General features: G+C 32.4%; 1 protein-coding gene across 5 annotated transcripts in view; it reads left to right on the top strand.

Moving 5' to 3' along the window:
* Positions 1–16,352, top strand: part of ATP8A1 (ATPase phospholipid transporting 8A1) — a 284,236-nt gene extending 267,884 nt beyond the window's left edge. For 4 of the 5 annotated variants that reach the window (XM_007496505.3, XM_056802573.1, XM_007496504.3 and 1 more), the window contains 2 exons: positions 9,445–9,536; positions 11,259–16,352. In XM_007496505.3, the coding sequence (XP_007496567.1) occupies positions 9,445–9,536; positions 11,259–11,356 (190 nt within the window). In that variant the 3' untranslated portion in view covers positions 11,357–16,352. Of the gene's footprint in view, positions 1–3,238; positions 3,357–9,444; positions 9,537–11,258 lie in introns of all 5 variants that reach the window. The other variant, XR_008912864.1, reaches the window with a different exon arrangement.
* The last annotated feature ends 3,229 nt before the right edge of the window (positions 16,353–19,581 follow it).

The following is a 19,581-nucleotide window of genomic DNA, read 5'->3' as shown; positions in this document are numbered from 1 at the left end:
GAATTTGGAATATGATTATACCTACAAACTAAGGGTGTGACAAAGGAAAGTAGATTTGGCTTAAATTCTTAGGAGCCATATCATCCATCTGTCCAAAAGGAAGGTCCAAACTTAGACTAAAAAGGAAAGGGAAACTTGATCAAATCAGTGGCTAAATGCTTGCCTATCAAAAGGGAGTGATTGTTCTGATCTGTAACTCCTACTACTACCATGATGACGGCAAATCTGAACAATAACATATTCTCCCCAAAAAAAAACAAAGAAGTAGAAAGAAGGGAATAAGAGGGGGATGAAATGAAAAGTCAAAAAGAAACTGGAAGGACAAATCACTGAAGCCAGCTATTCTCTCAAAGGATATTTAAAGTAACTTGCTAATGTGATCACAAACAATGTGAATCATCTTTTTAAAATAATTGCCAATAAAAAGGGAACCCAAAACTGGAACTGAGCAAATGTCCCATTTTCCAAAATGAAGAATTCTGTACAATACATTTCTACATGTTGCTCTAAAAAAGTGAGTTCTACATAGTATAATAAGCTTTATATTGACACCAGATAATTAAACCAAATAATATGTGAGGTCTGAAAGAGAAAATAAAGCAATCAGTTGGAGTTAATATGGGTTCCTGAAGAATGATTTATGCCAAACAACTTTTTTTAAAGTGTTACTAGGTTAATCCGTTCAAGGAATTCCATAACAGGTATCTTGTTTTCAGCAAGACATCTGGCAAAGTCTGCCAAAATATCCTTATAAATAAGATATGTGGTTGGGATTGAAATACAATTAAAGGGATTCAAAGCTGGTTAAATAACAACATTTAAAGAATACCAATTAACTAATTGGTGTCAGCCTGACAGGAAGACTCTAATAGCATGCCACAGGAGTCGATCTTTTTCATGATTTTAATAATCACTTAGAAGAAGCACTTAGTTAAAAATAAATAACTTTGATCATTACATAAGTTTGAGTCATTATTGTAATGACAAAGGCATGCTGTCAAATGTATAGTAGTGGAGAAATAGGAGGAATAAATTATATGAAAAATGATTAAATCTAGATTTAAAAGAGGCTTAAAAGGCTAGAGTGTTGTACTTACAGCAAGATGAAACTTAAATAAGAATAAATATGAAATCAGGCTTTTAGGTTAAAAAAGAATAATTATAAAAATACTGGAGATCTGAATTTACAATAGCATGTGTTTTTGCATGTGTGTGTATGTAATATATATATGTGTGTGTGTGCATGTATATAATATATATCTTATATGGGAATATTAAATAGCCACCAGCTCAGTGAGATAATGTGGTGGATTTAGCTACATAGATAGAAATAGAATGTCAGCTTATTAAACATAATTATTCCATTAGTGAGACCTCATTTAGCATATTATGATCCCTTCTAATATTACATTTTAAGAGGATTAGTGACAAACTAGTGCAGATACATCCAGAAGTCGGGAAATTAGAATGATGAGGCACCTGGAAAGTAGTTCATGATTAACTGTTAAAAAGAACCTAGAAAGGTTTTGCCTAAAGACAAGGCTGGAGGAAGGAATCTTCCAAAGTGCCCTGGGAAAGAGAGCAGAAGCTTATTCAGTGTTCTTACAGAGGGTAGAATGAGGATCGATGGTTAGACCTTATGAAGAGGCAGATTTCAGCCCAATAGGAGCACCTTGCTCCCCATTAGAGCTACACAAGAATGGAATGAGCTGCTTCCTGAAAAATGGAGCTCCCCACCACTGCGTGTGGCCAGAGTCTACGTAACTGTCGATTCAGGAGAGTCTCAAGGGCGATTCTCGTGTTGGACAGGAGAGTGGAATCCATCATCTCCTGTTTCCCTTCCAACGCAGATATTCTTTAACCCTCTGCAATAAGGAGGAGAGGGAAGGAAAAAAACCAGAGAAACTAAAAAGAAAAGGAGGAATTTGAAATGATGAAAGACAGAAGAAGAGTAAGACAGAAGAACCATTATAGGAGAAAGAAGAGTAATGAATTAAGCAATGAAGAAAAGCTAGGTTTTAGAGCTGGAAGCATAGATGTCAAATTGCTGGGTAATCAATTTAATTCACTTCTGGTTTTTCATAGACTTTCTCTGGTGTCAGGGTTTGGTGTTAAATTTCTTTATTTAGCAATTATTAGTTAAGAATCATGGTTAAGACCTATGTTATTTGGTTGAACCTATTTTTAGGTTATATTCCCAATAAACCAAACAAACATGAGCTCTTTCCACTAAAATTTGATGAGCTGACAGGTAACAGTTTATTCATTAATAAACTCAGACCATGGTTGTATAAAATATGTTTTGTAATTCTAGACTGACCATATATCTACCAGCTTCTCTTAAATTTCTCAGAGTTGGGGTAACATTGCAAAATATAATGGTCATTTTCTTTCTCAGTCAACTCAATGTGTTGATTCAGCCTTTATTCTATTTTAATTGTCATTATGTATAAAATTTCAATCAAATTCTTCTTCTTTCTCAGTCAACTCAATGTGTTGATTCAGCCTTTATCCTATTCTAATTGTCAGAATGTATAAAATTTCATGCAAATTCTTCTTTACTTCTGAACTTTGATGACTTTAATCAAGGCAGAATATTGATTGATTAAAATAAATTACAAGGCAGAATATAAATTGATTAAACTAAATTATTATACTAGAAACTATTTTACTAGAACTTTTTTCTAATTTTACTAGAAACTAGAAATTATTTTACTAGATATGTAAACAGAATCTTAATTATTAAGTTTGCCAGTTTTTATTCCTTGTGGTGTACATAAACCAGTTTAGTCAAAAGTCATATATATATATATATATATATGTATATATATAATTCATGCTTTTAAAATGAGCTTTAAGTAACCTAAGCTGGCATGGAATTATCCAAAGAAGTTTTTACAAGAAGAACTTTTTAAGAGAATTTGGAAAGAGGGGTGAATTTCTTACTTGCTTTGTCTCGCCATGGCAATGGATCTGTGCTCCAAGCTCCATTTTAAATTATATAGAGTTTTCATTTCAAAAGTGTATTAGCAAAAATATGAGATTCTGTGTCTTATCTCACAAGCTCCTGGCCTCGCAGAGAAATAATTTGAACTAGTAACTCACTGAAAGATAAATACGTGGGAATAAGATAAATTAAATCTTAGAATTATTTCACGAAGAATTAATACGCAACCATTATGCTATCATACTCCTGGATATTCCTTCACCAACTCACTATACTACCATCTGGGTCTAGTTTAAGCCAACTGGATATCATCACAGAGCTAATTGTGGACAGCAATCGACTGAGATACCATGATTCCAGAATTTGATGTAAAAGAGATATAGACGTGGTCATCACTTACATGTTGGAGGTTAGTTTTAATAAGTTGAACAAAATAACTTACCAACTGAACATAATAAAAAATATTTTTAAGTTTACCAATACACTAAATGACAAAATATGAGTTAGAGGATGTTAAATGAATTATTCACTGTACTGTAAGACCTATATCTGATATAGCTAAAAAAAGTATTGCATTTTAAATAATATGTCTATGCCCTCACTTCCACTGAAAATTCTGTGCTGCTCTATTTTAATAATTATAGAAATTATAGAATTATAGATATAGAATATATAGAAAATGTAGAATTATAGAAAGAATCCATCTGTTTATTTTTTAATTGAGTTTCATAATTTTGTGTGACCCCACCCAGTCGCAGTATTATGTAGGACTCTAGGATATGGTACAAAATTGAACATAGCTTAATGTTGAGAAGGGAAATAAATATGATATGAAATGGATTTATGATGACATAGGTAGAGAAAATTTTTCTTCATTTTCTGTGTTGGGTTTTTGCAGGAAAAAAACAGTTTTTATTTGTTCCTTCTTTATGTAGCACATATTTTCAGTAGAGTAGAAGTTATTACTTTATAGTAAATATCGGTAACCATAAATATCCATGGCACTGAAGAGCATTTTTTTTAAATGTAACAGAGCTCTTGTTGAAAGGATTATAAATTCTAAGTTGAAAGGTTCACTATAGGTGAAATACTGGAGAAATACCATTCCTCATCATATAATCTTTACTATGCTCCCTCCTGCGTGTGGCATTTATATTTATATGCGATGGTAAAGAATGAACTATTAAATCAAGGCAGAACAAAAAGGCATGCATCTCTCGGTTTGATATTTTACATGACAAAGTATCATTTCTGCATATGTATGTGTACACACATATGTTCTAGCTAATGTTCAACAATATGTTTATGTTCCACATTAGCCTGAGGAGTTGCTTATAAACCAAAACACACTCTCGAAGGCTAAAAGCACCTGCTATTTTGTGATTTCATCTCTTCTGATTGAACTGGCAAATTAAATTGCTTGAACCTCAGGGAAAGTGAACAGGTTGGGTGTTGTTTTTTTTTTCATTGAACATTAGACAGACCTTCAGGCTAACGTTTAACATTACTCAGCTAATGGGAAACATTACCTCGTTATAAACAGTTGGTTAGATGCAGTCTTCTGCTGGGAAGCTCCAAACATGTACAAATCAAAGTGGCTATCTCCTATTTAGAGATCCATAACATAAAAGCTAATTTTCAAATATATACCTTCCAAACACATTTATGTTTTAACATTAGGGCATTATATATATGGAAATATATATATATATATCGTTTCTATATCAATTATACATATTATATGTATAATTTACATATATTTGTATATAAATTATATATTTATGTAAATTTATATTTTATATACGTTTGTATATAAATTATGCATCATGTATATATTATATGATGTATATATTTTTATATAAATTATACATCATTTATATATTTTATATGTAAATTTATATATTCATATATGTTTGTATATAAATTATACATGATTTATACATATTTATATATAAATTTATATACTTTATATTTGTATATAAATTATACATAATTTATATATTATATGATATTATTTATATTATATCATATAAATAAATTAATATAATAAATAGATAATATTAGATAATATATGGTATGATAATATTCTTTTTCAATATGGAAAATGTGAAATCTGCCATTAATGTTTTTGATAAGGAAGTTGTACCATGATATATTTGAAATTGCCCTCCCTTGTTGTCTAGTCATTTCAGCATAAAACACCATAAAACACAAAACTTCCCATCCTTTCCACCACCCCTGTTGCCGGTGGTTCTGCTAACAAAATTAGACCACCTGGTGCTAACGCTGCCTATTTCCTCCAAGCAGTTACATATTTTAGGATCCCACAGGGTCCTCAGGTCTGTAATGTTATATCATTTAAAGAGTAGTTATAGTCAGAAAAGTGACTATGTAAAAATGGCACCTTCTTTTTCCCCATATCTGTTTATTCCATTGAAAAACACAAACTCGTCCTCTCTTTGCAAAACAAATGTGGTAGTGCATAAAGTCTGTGTCTTGCCCTGATGCAACTATTCCCAATGACAATGTAGAATTTTCTATTCGTTTTAAGTAAGGACTTCAACACTCAACACTTTTGAAATATGTTTTTGTTGTTATTGTTCAGTCGTTTCAGTCATTCCCAACACTTCATGCGCGACCTCATTTGGGGTTTGCTTGGCCCAAAAAAAAAAAAAGTTTCTGAATGGTTTACCATTTCCTTCTCCTTCAATATGTTTAAAATATTTGTATAAAATAACTCACCAGGGAGGCTAGGTAGCACGGTAGACAGAACGCCAGGTCTGGAGTCAGAAGGACCTGTTTTCAAATCTATATAAATATAATTTCTGGTTTTATACCAAAATACATTACAGGGAAATAAATGGAGAAATTCTACTAAAAACTTAACAGGAGCCTCCAAACTAAGTCAATCTATACCTTAATGATATCAATGTGAAGGAGGATACAGAGGAATATTGACTAGTTATGGTTCAAAACCTGGATTGAACATCTCTGTAAATTCATAGTAAATAAAACCAGAAGACCTAAAGATGTTGCAGCTAAACAAAAGGGTGCTTAAGTATTTTCCTTGAAGAGACAAATAGAGGAGTTGGAGGGATCTGGCTCAAAATTTCCTAGCTGTGTGATCCTGGACAAATCACTTAGCCCCAGTTGCCTATCCCTCTCCACTCCACTGCCTTGGAGTCAATCCTTAGTATTGATTCTAAGACAGAAGGATTTTAAGAAGAAAAAAAAAATTTTTTAAGATTTTAAAAAGGAAAATCTCCAAAACTACAATACTATTCTATCGCTATTTTATGTATTCTAATTACAATGAGATTTGCATTCTCTAGTATTCTCTGCTTTCAACAATCATGATAAAGATATCATTTATTTTGATTTCTAAAAGAATGAGGGAAAAATATAACAATATGGCTGAAGCCTCCACAGAAGTCCTACTCCAGGGCTTTATTGAAGTAAGGCGGTAGCAAGTGGATCTCATTGATGATGAGAGTCCTGGAGAGATCCTACCTAGGTAGACATATCTCAGGTATGGTCTGTATCAGCTAGGTAACAACCAGCAGAACCAGGTATGGTGAGATCCATCACCAGAAGACTAACCAACAGGGGATGGATTTTTTTTTAGTTTGTCTATGCTATAAATGGATAAAAATGCAAAATAGCCTTTAACTCTGCTTATTATATAACATATAACTCTGCAATCCAAGTGGAATAAAGTGTGAATGAGAGGGAAGTATAGAAGCTACTAAAGCTTCCTCAGTTATTAGGCAATCTTAAGTGGTAGGATTAGACAATATGACAACTAGTCATTTTTTCATTTATTTATATGTTATATAATAAAATATCTACTTTTATTATATGATATATATTAAAATTAAAATATTACATATTTTAAATTTGCCATTATTTTGCAAATTCTTATGAAAAACACATTGCTTAGAGCCACAAGGTAGCCTAGTGGATAGAATTCCAGATCTATTTTCAAAAATCTGGCCTCACACACTTCCTACCCAAGTGACCCTAGACAAGTCACTTAAATTCCATTGCCTAGCCCTTACCCCTCTTCTGCCTTGGAACCGATACTATGGCAGAAGATAAAAAATGTAAAGGAACACATTGCTGAAAGAACCAAACCATACCTGTGTTGAAATTCTCTGTAAATTCACAGTAAATAAAACCAGAAGACCTAAAGATGTTGCAGCTAAACAGAAGGGCGCTTATGTGTTTTCCTTGAAGAGACAAATAGAGGAGTTGGAGGAATGTGGTTTATCATGAACCCAGAGGACAGTAAGAAACAATGGAGACAGTTAAATCACCTTACATGGCTCACATTGAATGTTGGAAAATAGACCACTATAAATATAATGCCTGGTTATATACCAAAATACATTACAGGGAAATAAATGGATAAGTTTTACTAAAAACTTAACAGGAGCCTCCAGACTAAGTCAGTCTGTACCTTGATGAGATCAGTGTAAAGGAGGATATTGACTAGTTACAGACATAGCAGAAATTTCAGGATTTGCTCTCAGGTCTTCATTTGAGCAGAGAAAGCCCATCCAAAGAAGAACTAAAGATGAAAACCTGAGAAAACATGATATTATAAAAAGCTCAAAGCCACCGTGCATATATAGAATCAACTCCAAGGCATTAATTTTGATAATCACCATCTCTGATAAGAATTCAAGGGATGGGAAACCATTGCCACATTGAGGAAGTCAGAAGAGCTTTGAAGCTGTTTTTCAGACCAGTAGACCTGGCTGGTTTTAAAATAAGTTTAAACAACTAATTTACCCATAATACAACTTTCCACTTAATAAGCTTATCACAAAGGAAGTTACCAGAAATTAGGAGTAGTATCACCCCACAAAGCAGTGAAAACCTGCTGAAAAGGAAATAAATTTGAAAAGAACTTGGTTCTGTGTTCTAGTTATACGAGGTCATACCAAGAATATTTGCAATTCAAATAATAATAAAGAAATTTAAAACAAAACCAATCTATTGATGTTTCTATAAATGAATCATTAGCAAAGAGAGTAAAACACACATTTAACCCATGCCAACTCAGTAACTGGTGTATTATGTGGGGGGAAAAAATGAGATGAAACAGTATAAATACTTGAGACATCTTGAAAACCGTTTGATTCCCTATCTTCATTCTGATCCATATTTTTCACATCTATCAATGAGAGCCAATTTGCATTATCAAACAAGGGAAGACTATGCTCCGCTGTAAAGACAGGGCATATTGGTGATCTTCGTTATCCAAATAATATGTGAGTGCTTTCCAGAATTATTCAAGAAAAATTATTCCTTGAGGCATGCTTTCAGTAATTACATGATTAATTACATGAATTTACTTTTGTCAGGAAGACTACTATAAAAATCTGTTGAAAAATAAATATTTCCCATTGCTGTTTTATTATATAATTATTCCTAAAATAGTTTGAATTCTGCATTTTAAAAATAAAATTATAAACACATTTTCTGTTACTATATCCCAGCGGTATTTGAATTATTCTGACTAGAGAGCTATGTAAAATATTTACATAGCGTTAATTCCCCTTCTTTACATAAATGTAACATCCTCAGGGATTTCTTTTGTATATCCCAAAACATAATTTTGTAACCTAAATGGAAATATGAAAAAACATAGTTATAATTAAAATTTTTTGCCTCTAGCCAACATGATATATTTAGAATATGCTTTGTTGTACAATATGTTGTGAATCTAATAACTCAATTGACAGTGTCTGAATTGTTTGGCTATAGGTGATATTAGGTCTCTTTATTGTTCACTCCTTTATAAAATGAAGAGGTTGGACTAGCTGACCTCCAAGGTCCTTTCCAACTCTAAAGCCTGTGATTCTGTGGCATGCCAGTATAACTGACTTCTCACTTGAAACACACATGAAACTGATTCATCCTTATTCCTCTCCTAGAAAAATATTTCTTAGTTTTGTGGTTTTCAAATTTAAGATGAATAAATGCCTTAAAAGGATAAAACAAAATTGGCAACAATATTATTACCTTCTTAGCAAAACAGATTTACACCTAGGCTTTCCAGAAGTCATTCCATCATACCTGATATAGTACAAATTGATTTAAGAATTCTTTGCCGGCATATCTTGAGCCATAATTATTAAATTAAGGAGAAATACTGAAAATCATCTTGTTTTGTTCATCCCCAGCACTTTGGTTTTACATGAAATAAATACTAGAAGTAAAAAATAAAAGTTTCTTTTTTATTGGATCATTGGGTGCAGTATTCTTCAGATATGGAAACAAAGCCTAACATGAGGTGTATGATATAAACTGAGATTCTATGAATTGTCCTTTTTAAAAGAGCAGAATCCATACATTAGAAATTTCCCAAAGAAATACTTTGTCTATAATTCGTATATTTATTCTCCTGGCCCCTAAGTTAACCTCATATATATTTGCATATTTCATTAATATATAATTGTGTGTTTCACATGTTTGTACTTTCTTGGTAGCCTAACAGAAAGAGCTCAACTTTTGAAGAATGTTTTTAAGAAAAATCACGTGAACTTGTACCGTTCTGAATCTTTGCAACAAAACCTGCTCCGTAAGTTATCTTTAGTCAGTATTTTTTTCTTTTTTAAAAAAGTATACCTCAACATGATCACAGCAATAAATATTGTTGAATAAGGCTCCTATGGGATTTTGCAATATAAAAATCATTGCATGATAAAAATAATTATATGTGATGCCACTTCAAAATAGAGCTTATAATTGAAATATCAGAAGCCCAAGTCTAAATTTATCATCATCATATAGCTAAATATATATATATATACATATCAATAAAATACATTACATGTATACATAATATAAACTACAAAAAACAAGATATCCAATGCCCAAACAAACAATAAATATTGTGTTTCATAGTCCTTTCCTACATTTTGAAAAGTTTTCAGTGGTAGAATGTGATGGGATATAGTAAAGTAAGTACTTTGAATAATGAATAACTTTAAGAGATATTTGTTACCTGTTTTATTTTGCAAGAGGAGTAGGGTTTTCTCATTAAACAAAATATAATCTATTTTTTCACTAAACATACTTATATAGATATATGAAAACATAAAATTGGTTAGATACTTCTACCTCTAATATTACAAGGATCTAAAAATAAGTAGTATTATTTAAAACCTTAACTATATCATCAGAACCAAAGTAAATTTCTCACTTGTGTGGTTAAATGCTTAGTTTTTTACTAGCTGTGAGGTTTTTGCATGTCTGCTTTTTTTTATTCGTGTATACCAGCAAATTTTTTTTTACTTCATTTTAAATGAGAAGTGGCACAATTCAATTATATTTCAATTATTTCACCAAATATACCTACTTATACTCTCTTTTGTGCATTTTATTGCATTTGTGAACTGGACATCTAATTTTATTTTATTTCATATTTTATGTATATATTTTAATTTCATTTATATATATTTATATTTATAAATTTATGTTTATATAATTTATAATTATATAATATATAAATATATTTATGTATTTATGAATATATTTATTTATATATTTTTGTTTTAGAAAATATGGCAGCAGGACAGTATCATTCATTTTATTTTAGCAAGAATTAAAATTTTGGAACAGTTTGTTCTGTATGACCACTAAATGGATATTATTTGGGGGAAGTAGAAAAATGAATAATATGTATCTCCCAAGTGAGTAGAAATACAAAAAAAAAATGGAAAACACATTCTAGAGAGCTCTAAGAATATAGTGACTTAGAGCTACTGCTCCGTATGCTAATCCTGCTCTTGGATTTCCCCTATCATGTTGACTAAAGAGCTCATCCTCAATGACAGAACCAACAAGAGGAAGAAAGTGGGAGATGGCCACACAGGAGTGGAAATATGACCCATTGGTCTACACTGCCATGAAACATTTACATATTTTTTGAATGACTAAGATCGGCAGTATGCTGTATCTTTATGTGGGAGCTGATCCTTCCTTCTTTGATAATCAAATTCTCTCTCATTAATAGATGTGAAAAAATAGGGATCCAAATGAAGAAAAATAATCACATATTTTTCAAGAAATCCAAAGTTTTTATACAGTTTCCTCTTTTTTTTTTTTCACACGCTACATCAGCTACTGAATCAGCATCCTTCCAATGTGGTTGGTTGTTCCACCATCCTTATAAAAACATCAATAGACCTACCTGGAATGGAACCCATAACCTGTGACTATTCCAAACTCCAAAATGGCAGAGTGGACTTCCAGGTGCTCCTTCAAAAGAAATAACTTCTCTTTTATTTTGTATCTGCAGATGGATACGCTTTCTCTCAAGATGAAAATGGCATCGTTTCCCAGTCAGAAGTGATCAGAGCTTATGACACTACAAAACAAAGACCAGACGAGTGGTGAAGAGGACTTTGCTGGAAAGGGGGGCTCGAATACTTACTTCTGTAAGACAACCTTCTAGGTCTTTACTGGAATCCGCTAAATCATTCCAGTCCAGGGAGTTGCAAAAAAAGATCTGTGCTGATGTCATTGCGTGAAGTTCAGATTCCTCTATTCTGTAGACATGAGCACTGTGCAACTATACTGTAACAAGATCTCTTTCAAAGTTTTCTAAACGAGTATTTGCTTCATCTTTGTCAACAGAAGTGGAAAATGACCTTGTTTCCTGCCAGGACTGCTGACTTAAAATGAGGTTCTTTCAGTGTTGTCCTTAGACCACACCTTGGGATAGAGGGAATGCTGAGATTCCTGAATAGACCGTAGGATGACCAACCTTTACTCTTGATGAAATATGTGAAATGGCATTCTATCAAAGAGGGACTGGCCTGTTAGTAACAAGACTCAGATTCAAAATGAGCTGACAACCAGCATTTTTAAGGGGCGGACTCACCTTCCCGAGTAAAATTTCTAAGCAAGGCATCCATGGTTTTGTTTGTGTCAAAACTGTCCTACTAAATGTTTGCCAAAGAAGTTCAATAAATGTATTTCTCCTTCAGTAGCCATTTGCACAGAAACGTCAAAGGAAGTTTCCTTCTTGTCCTTTTGTCAGAACTGCATGCTTGACTTTTTAATCTGTAAGAGGATCAGTTTGCAAAAATGAGTCCAATTCAGGTTTCGTCTATGGCGTTTGCTACTAAAATCTGTAACATTTTGCACCTTCAGCCTTACGAATGCTTCTTTCTTCCTTGTCTTGTCCATCCGTCAGTGTCAGAGAGGTGCATTTCAATATGGTGACTCTCTTGGTTGTGGTGGTGATTTTCTAACATTGTGTTTCTATCTATTAGCCAGCTCTAGTGTATTTCCATCTTTTTCTATGATGTTTCTGCTCTTAAATTTTGTGGCCTGACATGGTATTGTAAAGTCCTAAGAGGAGCACTTTTTTTTCCACTTGAGAAAAATACATTTGCATATTTATATGACTTCCAAAGTTTTCTGTTCAAATATTTGGAATACCACACCAGATAAATGCATTTGCTTTTGTAATCTCCTTTGGTTTTACCTTCTGATTCCCCCCAGAGGTTACTGCTGTCTTCTACAGCCAAGCCATGTGTAATCTATATTTAAGAATGAGTAATTAGTTTTCAGTTCAGTTGTCAGAGGTAGCTACCACATTTCTTTTAATGCAAATGAATCACATACTAATGGAAAAAACTAATTCCCATAGTATGGAAATGAGGAGCATTTCTCATTATAAATAGGTTATATTGGTGTTTGTTAAACGAGTGTTTAGTTCAGTTGGCACTTCCCAACTATATTCAAAATGCCTATTTTGCTACCAAAAGCAAGTGTTAAAATATACATGACAAAGTATCAGCAAATTTGCATTCCCATTTTTAAAATTGCTTTTATTTTAGATAAAAAGAATTCCAACTTTCAGATATATATAAATATATATAGAGAGAGAGAATGGATTGAAACACATGTTGCCTTTTAGTGAGTAGTAGATTTGCCTTGCTGTAGACAATAGATGCCTCATTGATGGAACTTTCTTCTTTTTTTTTCTTAAGTGAAGCCTTTTGGTTTTTTTAAGAAAGAAGTCTACTAAATCAACTCTTTGAGTTTCACAATTTCACAAATTATCGTTCTAAATCTAGATTTTAAATAGTTAGGTCAGATCTACATATTTGGATTGCATCTATGGTCCTTTCCGGTTTGGCACTTATTTCACAAAAGAATCCTATTACTCTCTGGATTCATAGCTATTTTCTCCTTCCTCCTTGGCCAGGTAAATTCCCCTTCCTTTCCTTTCTACAAATTTGTACCTACCGAAAGATGTCACACATTCAATTTGGTGTTAGTCCCAGGACTATTGACTTCCAACTTCTATTCACTATCCACTTCCATTCAGTGATATAGATTTTAAGGAATCAGAATCAAGGAAGATCACTGAAAGGTTGAGTTTTAGACTATACAGCTATAGTCTGAATTATGACATCTTTGAAATTTTTAATGTGTAATGTTTAACTATTCACTGATTCTTTTTAAAAATATGTCTTTTAGTCATCCCTTTCCTAGGTCCATATGCTTTTATGTTCTACCCATGTGAAGATAGTTGAGATAGAATCACAAATATTTAAAAAAGAAGTAAATGGAACCCATTTCCAAAAGAAAAAAAATCTAGGGCTTTTGAAAGAAGAATTCATCTTCTACTTCTATATCCTAGCCCTCCTCAATCTCATTCTTCGCAAGACTTAAACATTGAAAAGTTATCAATGAGATAAAATTGAATTCTTTGAACTAAAATTCAGTAATACTTAAATTATTGATCCATGGGTTTACTTTGCTGAAATTCTTTAACATTAATGGGATATACCTATTTGAAAGATACTCTTTAAATTTACAAAATTAAATATAAGTTTATCATGGCTCAATTTCTACTGGCAATTGATTTACAATCTGGCATGAAAGATGGTGTGCTGGATATGAAGTGAAAAAGACAATTCCAATTCTGCTCCTGACATTTGTCAGGGTGGCTAAGGTAATTTACCTCTCTGAGTTTCATTTGCCTCATTTATAATCCCTGTAGTATCCATTTCATAGAAGTTGATAGGATCTTAGGAAATGAGGATAAAAAGCATTTTATAAATTTGTGCTACATAAATTTCTGTTAATAGTAACATTCATATATTTCTGTCCCTTGAAAGGACATTTTAACAAAAAAAAACAACTTTTTTTTGTTTTCATGAAATCAAACCTTAATAAAACTTAAAATTTGATATTTAATGGCATGTTTTTTACAGTGTTGATGCAAATGACAACAATTCTAAAATTCCTTGTTACTTTTTTTCATAAGAGAAAAGTTTTTCCCAGAATTAGTGAAGCTGAAGTGTACTACTTCAACCTTCTTCTCTCTGTTACCTATTCCAAGGAAGAAGGTTGTCATGGAAATCAGCTTCCATGATAGTTTTTACTATTGGGCACCAAGAAAACTTGTTGCTTCACAAGCACTACTACCCATAAAATTAGAGTTCATGTAGAAATCTCAACTTATCTAGCTCTTTCAGGGTTTTTAATGTATATTTGCACCAAGTAGTTGCTGTTTTCTAAAAATGTTAACATCCTAATAGTATTTCTCAGGAAGTTAGTTAAAAAAAGAAAGAAAGAAAAAAGAATATAGAAATGATCCAGATACTCTAATAGAAGGGAAAGACTTTTATTTTGGCACTGTATGTCAATTGCTAATCAGATCAGATGTGCAACCCAATTTAATGTGTTCCCTGCTCAATAGTATTAGTTTGATGTATTTTGTGTTTGTGATTAAGCGAGGCCACTGACTTCTATGAATATTAAGGGAGAAAAATGAGTGGTCAATTATTGAACATTAAATCTGATTATGAAACATTAAATTGGAATTTCAGAACTTGGTATTTTTCAAATTCAGTATGGAGTTCACTAAGTAATTTGTGAAACCAGTCTGCATCATCTGCAGTGCTTAATAATAATAACTTTTTTGTTTTAAATCCCTTTTCATAAACAATGTTAGTTTTAAATCAAGAGATTTCATACAAATAATTGTGAAATGCCTCTAACCATGTCATAATTATTGCGTGGCTAAGTAATTTTCAGTGATTTTTGTATGTATGTGAGTGTCTTTTGGCATTTCCTCATTTAAGAGGTCTTTCTGCAAATAAATCTGTAGGCTTAGGAATAATCAGTTTCTAAAAAATCCTCTTCCCCACATAACTGCTCCCACTCCCCCTTGGGAAAAAAATATATACACACACCAAAGGGACCAAGTTTGTGGGGTTCTCTCTATAAAGCACCCAATAACCACCCATGATTAGATGTCTAAAAATGAGATGATAATGATGATAATGAAAATTTCTACTATGCCTATGAAAGGTGACCCTATTGTGGATTTTTCTTATTTAAATAACTGTCATTTAAGAAACTTCGTTGTTGCATTTTAATTAACCTTGAGTAGCTATAAAATTGTAATGTGTGTTTAATTTTAAAGAAAAGGAAATGAATTTTTCCCTTTTAAAATCTTGATTTATTTTCTATGTAAAAGCAGCTGTGCTTTTGATGAGTTTATGGTTTGTCTGCATGAATTAATATTTTAAAGTGGCCCAAGCAAATGCATGACTTTTGCTATAAATCTTGATATTTTTCTGCCTTCCAAAGTCATATCAGAGAGTATCCAAGAGTCAATGTTCAGCAGGCAAATAAATTAGTCCTTAGTTCAACCTTTTCAGATGAGAATATTCTTTTTCAAATAAGTTTCAGCAGATTGAGTCAAATCATTTATTTGGATTGATTGACAGAATTTTGCATTTTAGAGTTTCTTGGCAAATCCACCTCTTCACCAGGAAATATGGTAGCATTCTGAAGATTGGATTTCCATATCTGCTTATTCCTAATTCTGACTTTCTCTGAGTAAATCTCGTGTTGTAAAAATGTGACCAGAATACATAAAAAGATCATGTTTATGTTTTGTTGTTCTAGACTAGAAGCCATAAAAACAGTGAGCAGGGCGGGGTTTTCCCCTCCTTTGAACTTCATTTTTGACTTAAGTATTTCAATGTATATTAAGAAAACATGCTGCCCTGAAAGCAGCAACTGGGCAAAACTACAGTTTGCATTAAAGGGAAGGTAGGACTTTTCTGATTGCACTGGACCGTTACTGCGGAAGCTGGGATCGAACCCTCAAAGTTGCATGAGTAGAGAGAGAGTTGTTTGATTCCGTATTTATGGTAGTTTTCTCAGGTTTGTTTTAACTTGACATTAAATGCACTGTGTTTTATAGATAGTTATTAAAATTTAATAATGTTCAATTCTGTGCAGTGTTACATGTCACTGGCATTTTGTGAATGTGCATGTTTTGACCTGCAAATTTTAAATGCATTGTCTTTTCATTGTTATTAAAAATGAAATAAAATATGGCATTACATAAAGAAAAGTCTTCAGGTTTTCAATACCGGCCCCCAAAATTTCAAAAAGAGTTGTTAGAGTTTCATTAAGCTGGCATGGGACAGAAGATTGAAAGTGCTGTACCTTGTATCGCTTTGTAAAAGAATTTGGTTTTGATTCACACAATATCCCCTTTTTTTAAAAGGATGAAATGAAATCGAATGACACTTGAGTAGGGGCTTCACTCTACTTTGGAAGGATGTGTTTTATTTGGATGGAAATAAGAGAAAATATTGCTAATTAATATTCAAAGCCACTTTATTCTTCAGCTTTTTTTTTTTTAACAAAATCAACTCTACTCTAAGTATTCCTATGAGCAACCCTTGTAAGATAAATAGTTCAGGGTTAAGTCTTTTCATATTGGCTGAGCATTTTTTTGAGAAACCATTCATTTAGTTAACATATCACAAGAACTTGGAGTCTGTGGGTCCGTCTCTTGCTTCCTCTGTGTGTTTCTGTCTATCTCTCTCTTTCTGTCTGTCACACACATGAACACAAATCATTAATCTTGACTTTCAGGATTCATAAGAAATGGTGACTTAAGTTTTTGAAGCTAAAGTGAAATATGGAGGAAAAAGAATTTTATTAAATTAATGGAGAGGAGGAGGGTCTCACCTTTGGCAAATACAGTTGCTTCTTGGTGTTAAAAAAATTTTTTTAAAAAGGAAGCTGAATTAGAGAAAGGAGCCTTACCTTTTTCTTTCTAGGAAAAAAAAGATGAGCTTAGATGATTTAGTAAGCTACTGAATTAGACTAAGTAAACACAGGCACAATTGGAAAAATGGAATTTGTATGGGAAAAAAAAACAAAACCTGTAGGCTGTATCAAAGTAAGGGTAGGTATGGTTTTTATCTACTTAAATATCCAATTCCATTCCATTCCTTTCCTGGAAGTGTCTCTAAAGATTCTTAAAAATTCACATGAAGACCTTCTAGAAAATGTTTACTCTTAAATTTTACCTGAAATATTAGCAAATGTAATTGAACACTTGTAATCAATAAGCATTATATTTATCCTGACTACTTTTAAGATTATATAGTATAATAGAATTTTAAAATTCTTTGCCCACACTCTTAAAAAAAAAAAAAAAAACCTTATCTTCTGTCTTTGAATCAATACTGTGTATTCGTTCCAAGACTTAAGAGGGGTAAGGGCAAAAAAAAAGAAAAATTTAAAAAAGAAAATTTAATAAAAAAAGAGGGGTAAGGGGTAGGCAATGGGGATTAAGTGACTTGCCCAGGTCACACAGATAGGAAGTATCTAAGGTAGATTTGAACCCAGTTCTTCACCACTCCAGGCCAGGGTATTAATCCACTGAGCCACACAGCTGCCCCCTGCTCTATGTACTCTTAGCATTTCTAACCTCTTTCTCTCTTTTTAATAACACAAACTACCTCATTTTCATTGGAAAGAGAGTGATAGACCATCAACTTGAACTAATTAGAAGTTGCTAGTCAGAAGGAGTGGGAAATACTAAATAAAAAACATTTATGAAATTTCATTTTATTACTTTCAAGAATATACAATAATTAGAGCTTCAACAGAATTCTTGTCAGGACAGATAATTAATTGCAATTAGCAGCAATTATGTGCAGATAAAAAATTTCTTTTCTTTAGGTAAGGCATATCCCCATAGAGTCTTTTTTCAATATTAGTTCTCTAAGCAAATTCTTTATTCAAATAGTACAGAAATAAACTTCAGTTCATCCCAGGCCAGTCATCACAAACTCCTAATTGGTGAAGCCCAAATTACTATGGCTTTACTATGCACATCTGTGTATGTATGTGTGCACATATTCAAGGATATTTTTATGTCTTATTATTGAACTTATTCAACCTCAAATCAAAGGATTCTATTTTTTAAAGCTAGAAGGGACCTTGGAATTAATCTAATATTGCCCTTATATTTTACTGATGAGGAAACAGAGGCCCAGAAAAGTCAGCTGACTTGCCCAAGTAGGACCAAATCTAATATTTGAATCCAAATCTTCAAAACCAAAGTCTACTACTTTCTACTGTGAGCTTTCAAAAATAGATTAAGCACTCTTGGATACATCCTAATTGAGGTTAATCCCATATTCAACTATATGAATTTCCTTAATGAAAAGAAGTAACAATTTTCTACAAACTTTAAATTTTACATATTCCATCTCTTAAAATAAAATTCCCCTAACAGTAGAGAAAAATGGTGGGGAAAATCCCCAAGAATGTCGTCCATTTGGCCAGTTTAAAAATTATTTCTCAAGAATAATGGGATTACCCATTCAGTAGAATAGAATATTCCAAAAGTCAATTTTGGAATATATATATAAATATATTAGAATGGACTTTTTAATAGCAATAGCTAGCATTTATAGAGGCCTTTTAGGTTTGTGAAGCACTTCACAAATACATCCATCTCATTTTAAAGATAAGGAAACTGAGGCAGAGAGAAGTTAGTGTCTTGCCCCCAAGGTATCTGAATCAGGATTTAAACCTCAGATCTTCCTGACTCTATCCATTATCCTGCCTAAGTACCAAGTTAATGTGCTTAATTATTTTTTTTGTAAGTCAATAAAATAAGTTTGTACTTCCCAAGTACACACATTGACCATTGATGTAGCAGTAGACTGGTTGGGTTGAAAGGGAACCTATTCAGTTATTTAAAATGTTCTGTCAATAGCCATAGATTAATTGTCTAGAGAATCAGCAATTTTCCCAATTTATCACAGAGAACTATATCAAGATCACCCCTGTTTCTTATTGGCATCAGTAGCATCCTGTGAATTGATCATCACTTTTCCTTCTAGTAGATCACCTGAGAAAATAAGGCCAGTCAGATAGTTGGCAATTTTTTATAAATAGAGAATTTTCATTATCCACAGAAATGATTTTATGTAGGTAAACTTTGAGAATTCAATTAAAACAACTTAACTGCAATGTATACCTAATCATGTAGCCTTATTGTCATTTATGAGAGGAACCGCATTGTCTCTTATTTTGCCAGATATAATCTGTAGCCTGGGCCACACAGAATACTGAAAAACACCAGCTTTGCCCATATCTCCTTCTTACATCATAAAGCAATTGCAAGAATTACATGAAGTATCGTAGAATTTCATTGTCCTGGTGTCTAAAAGAAGAATATTCCTGTGCCTCACTATACCCTGACATTGCTTGCTTATAGACTTTCTGTGTTACATCACTATAACATCTAATCTAGACAATCAAATCCATGG

The sequence above is a fragment of the Monodelphis domestica genome, chromosome 6 (assembly GCF_027887165.1).
Source record: "Monodelphis domestica isolate mMonDom1 chromosome 6, mMonDom1.pri, whole genome shotgun sequence".
Lineage (NCBI taxonomy): Eukaryota > Metazoa > Chordata > Mammalia > Didelphimorphia > Didelphidae > Monodelphis > Monodelphis domestica.
Note: the sequence above shows the minus strand (reverse complement) of the source record. Positions and strands in the feature narration are given on the sequence as shown.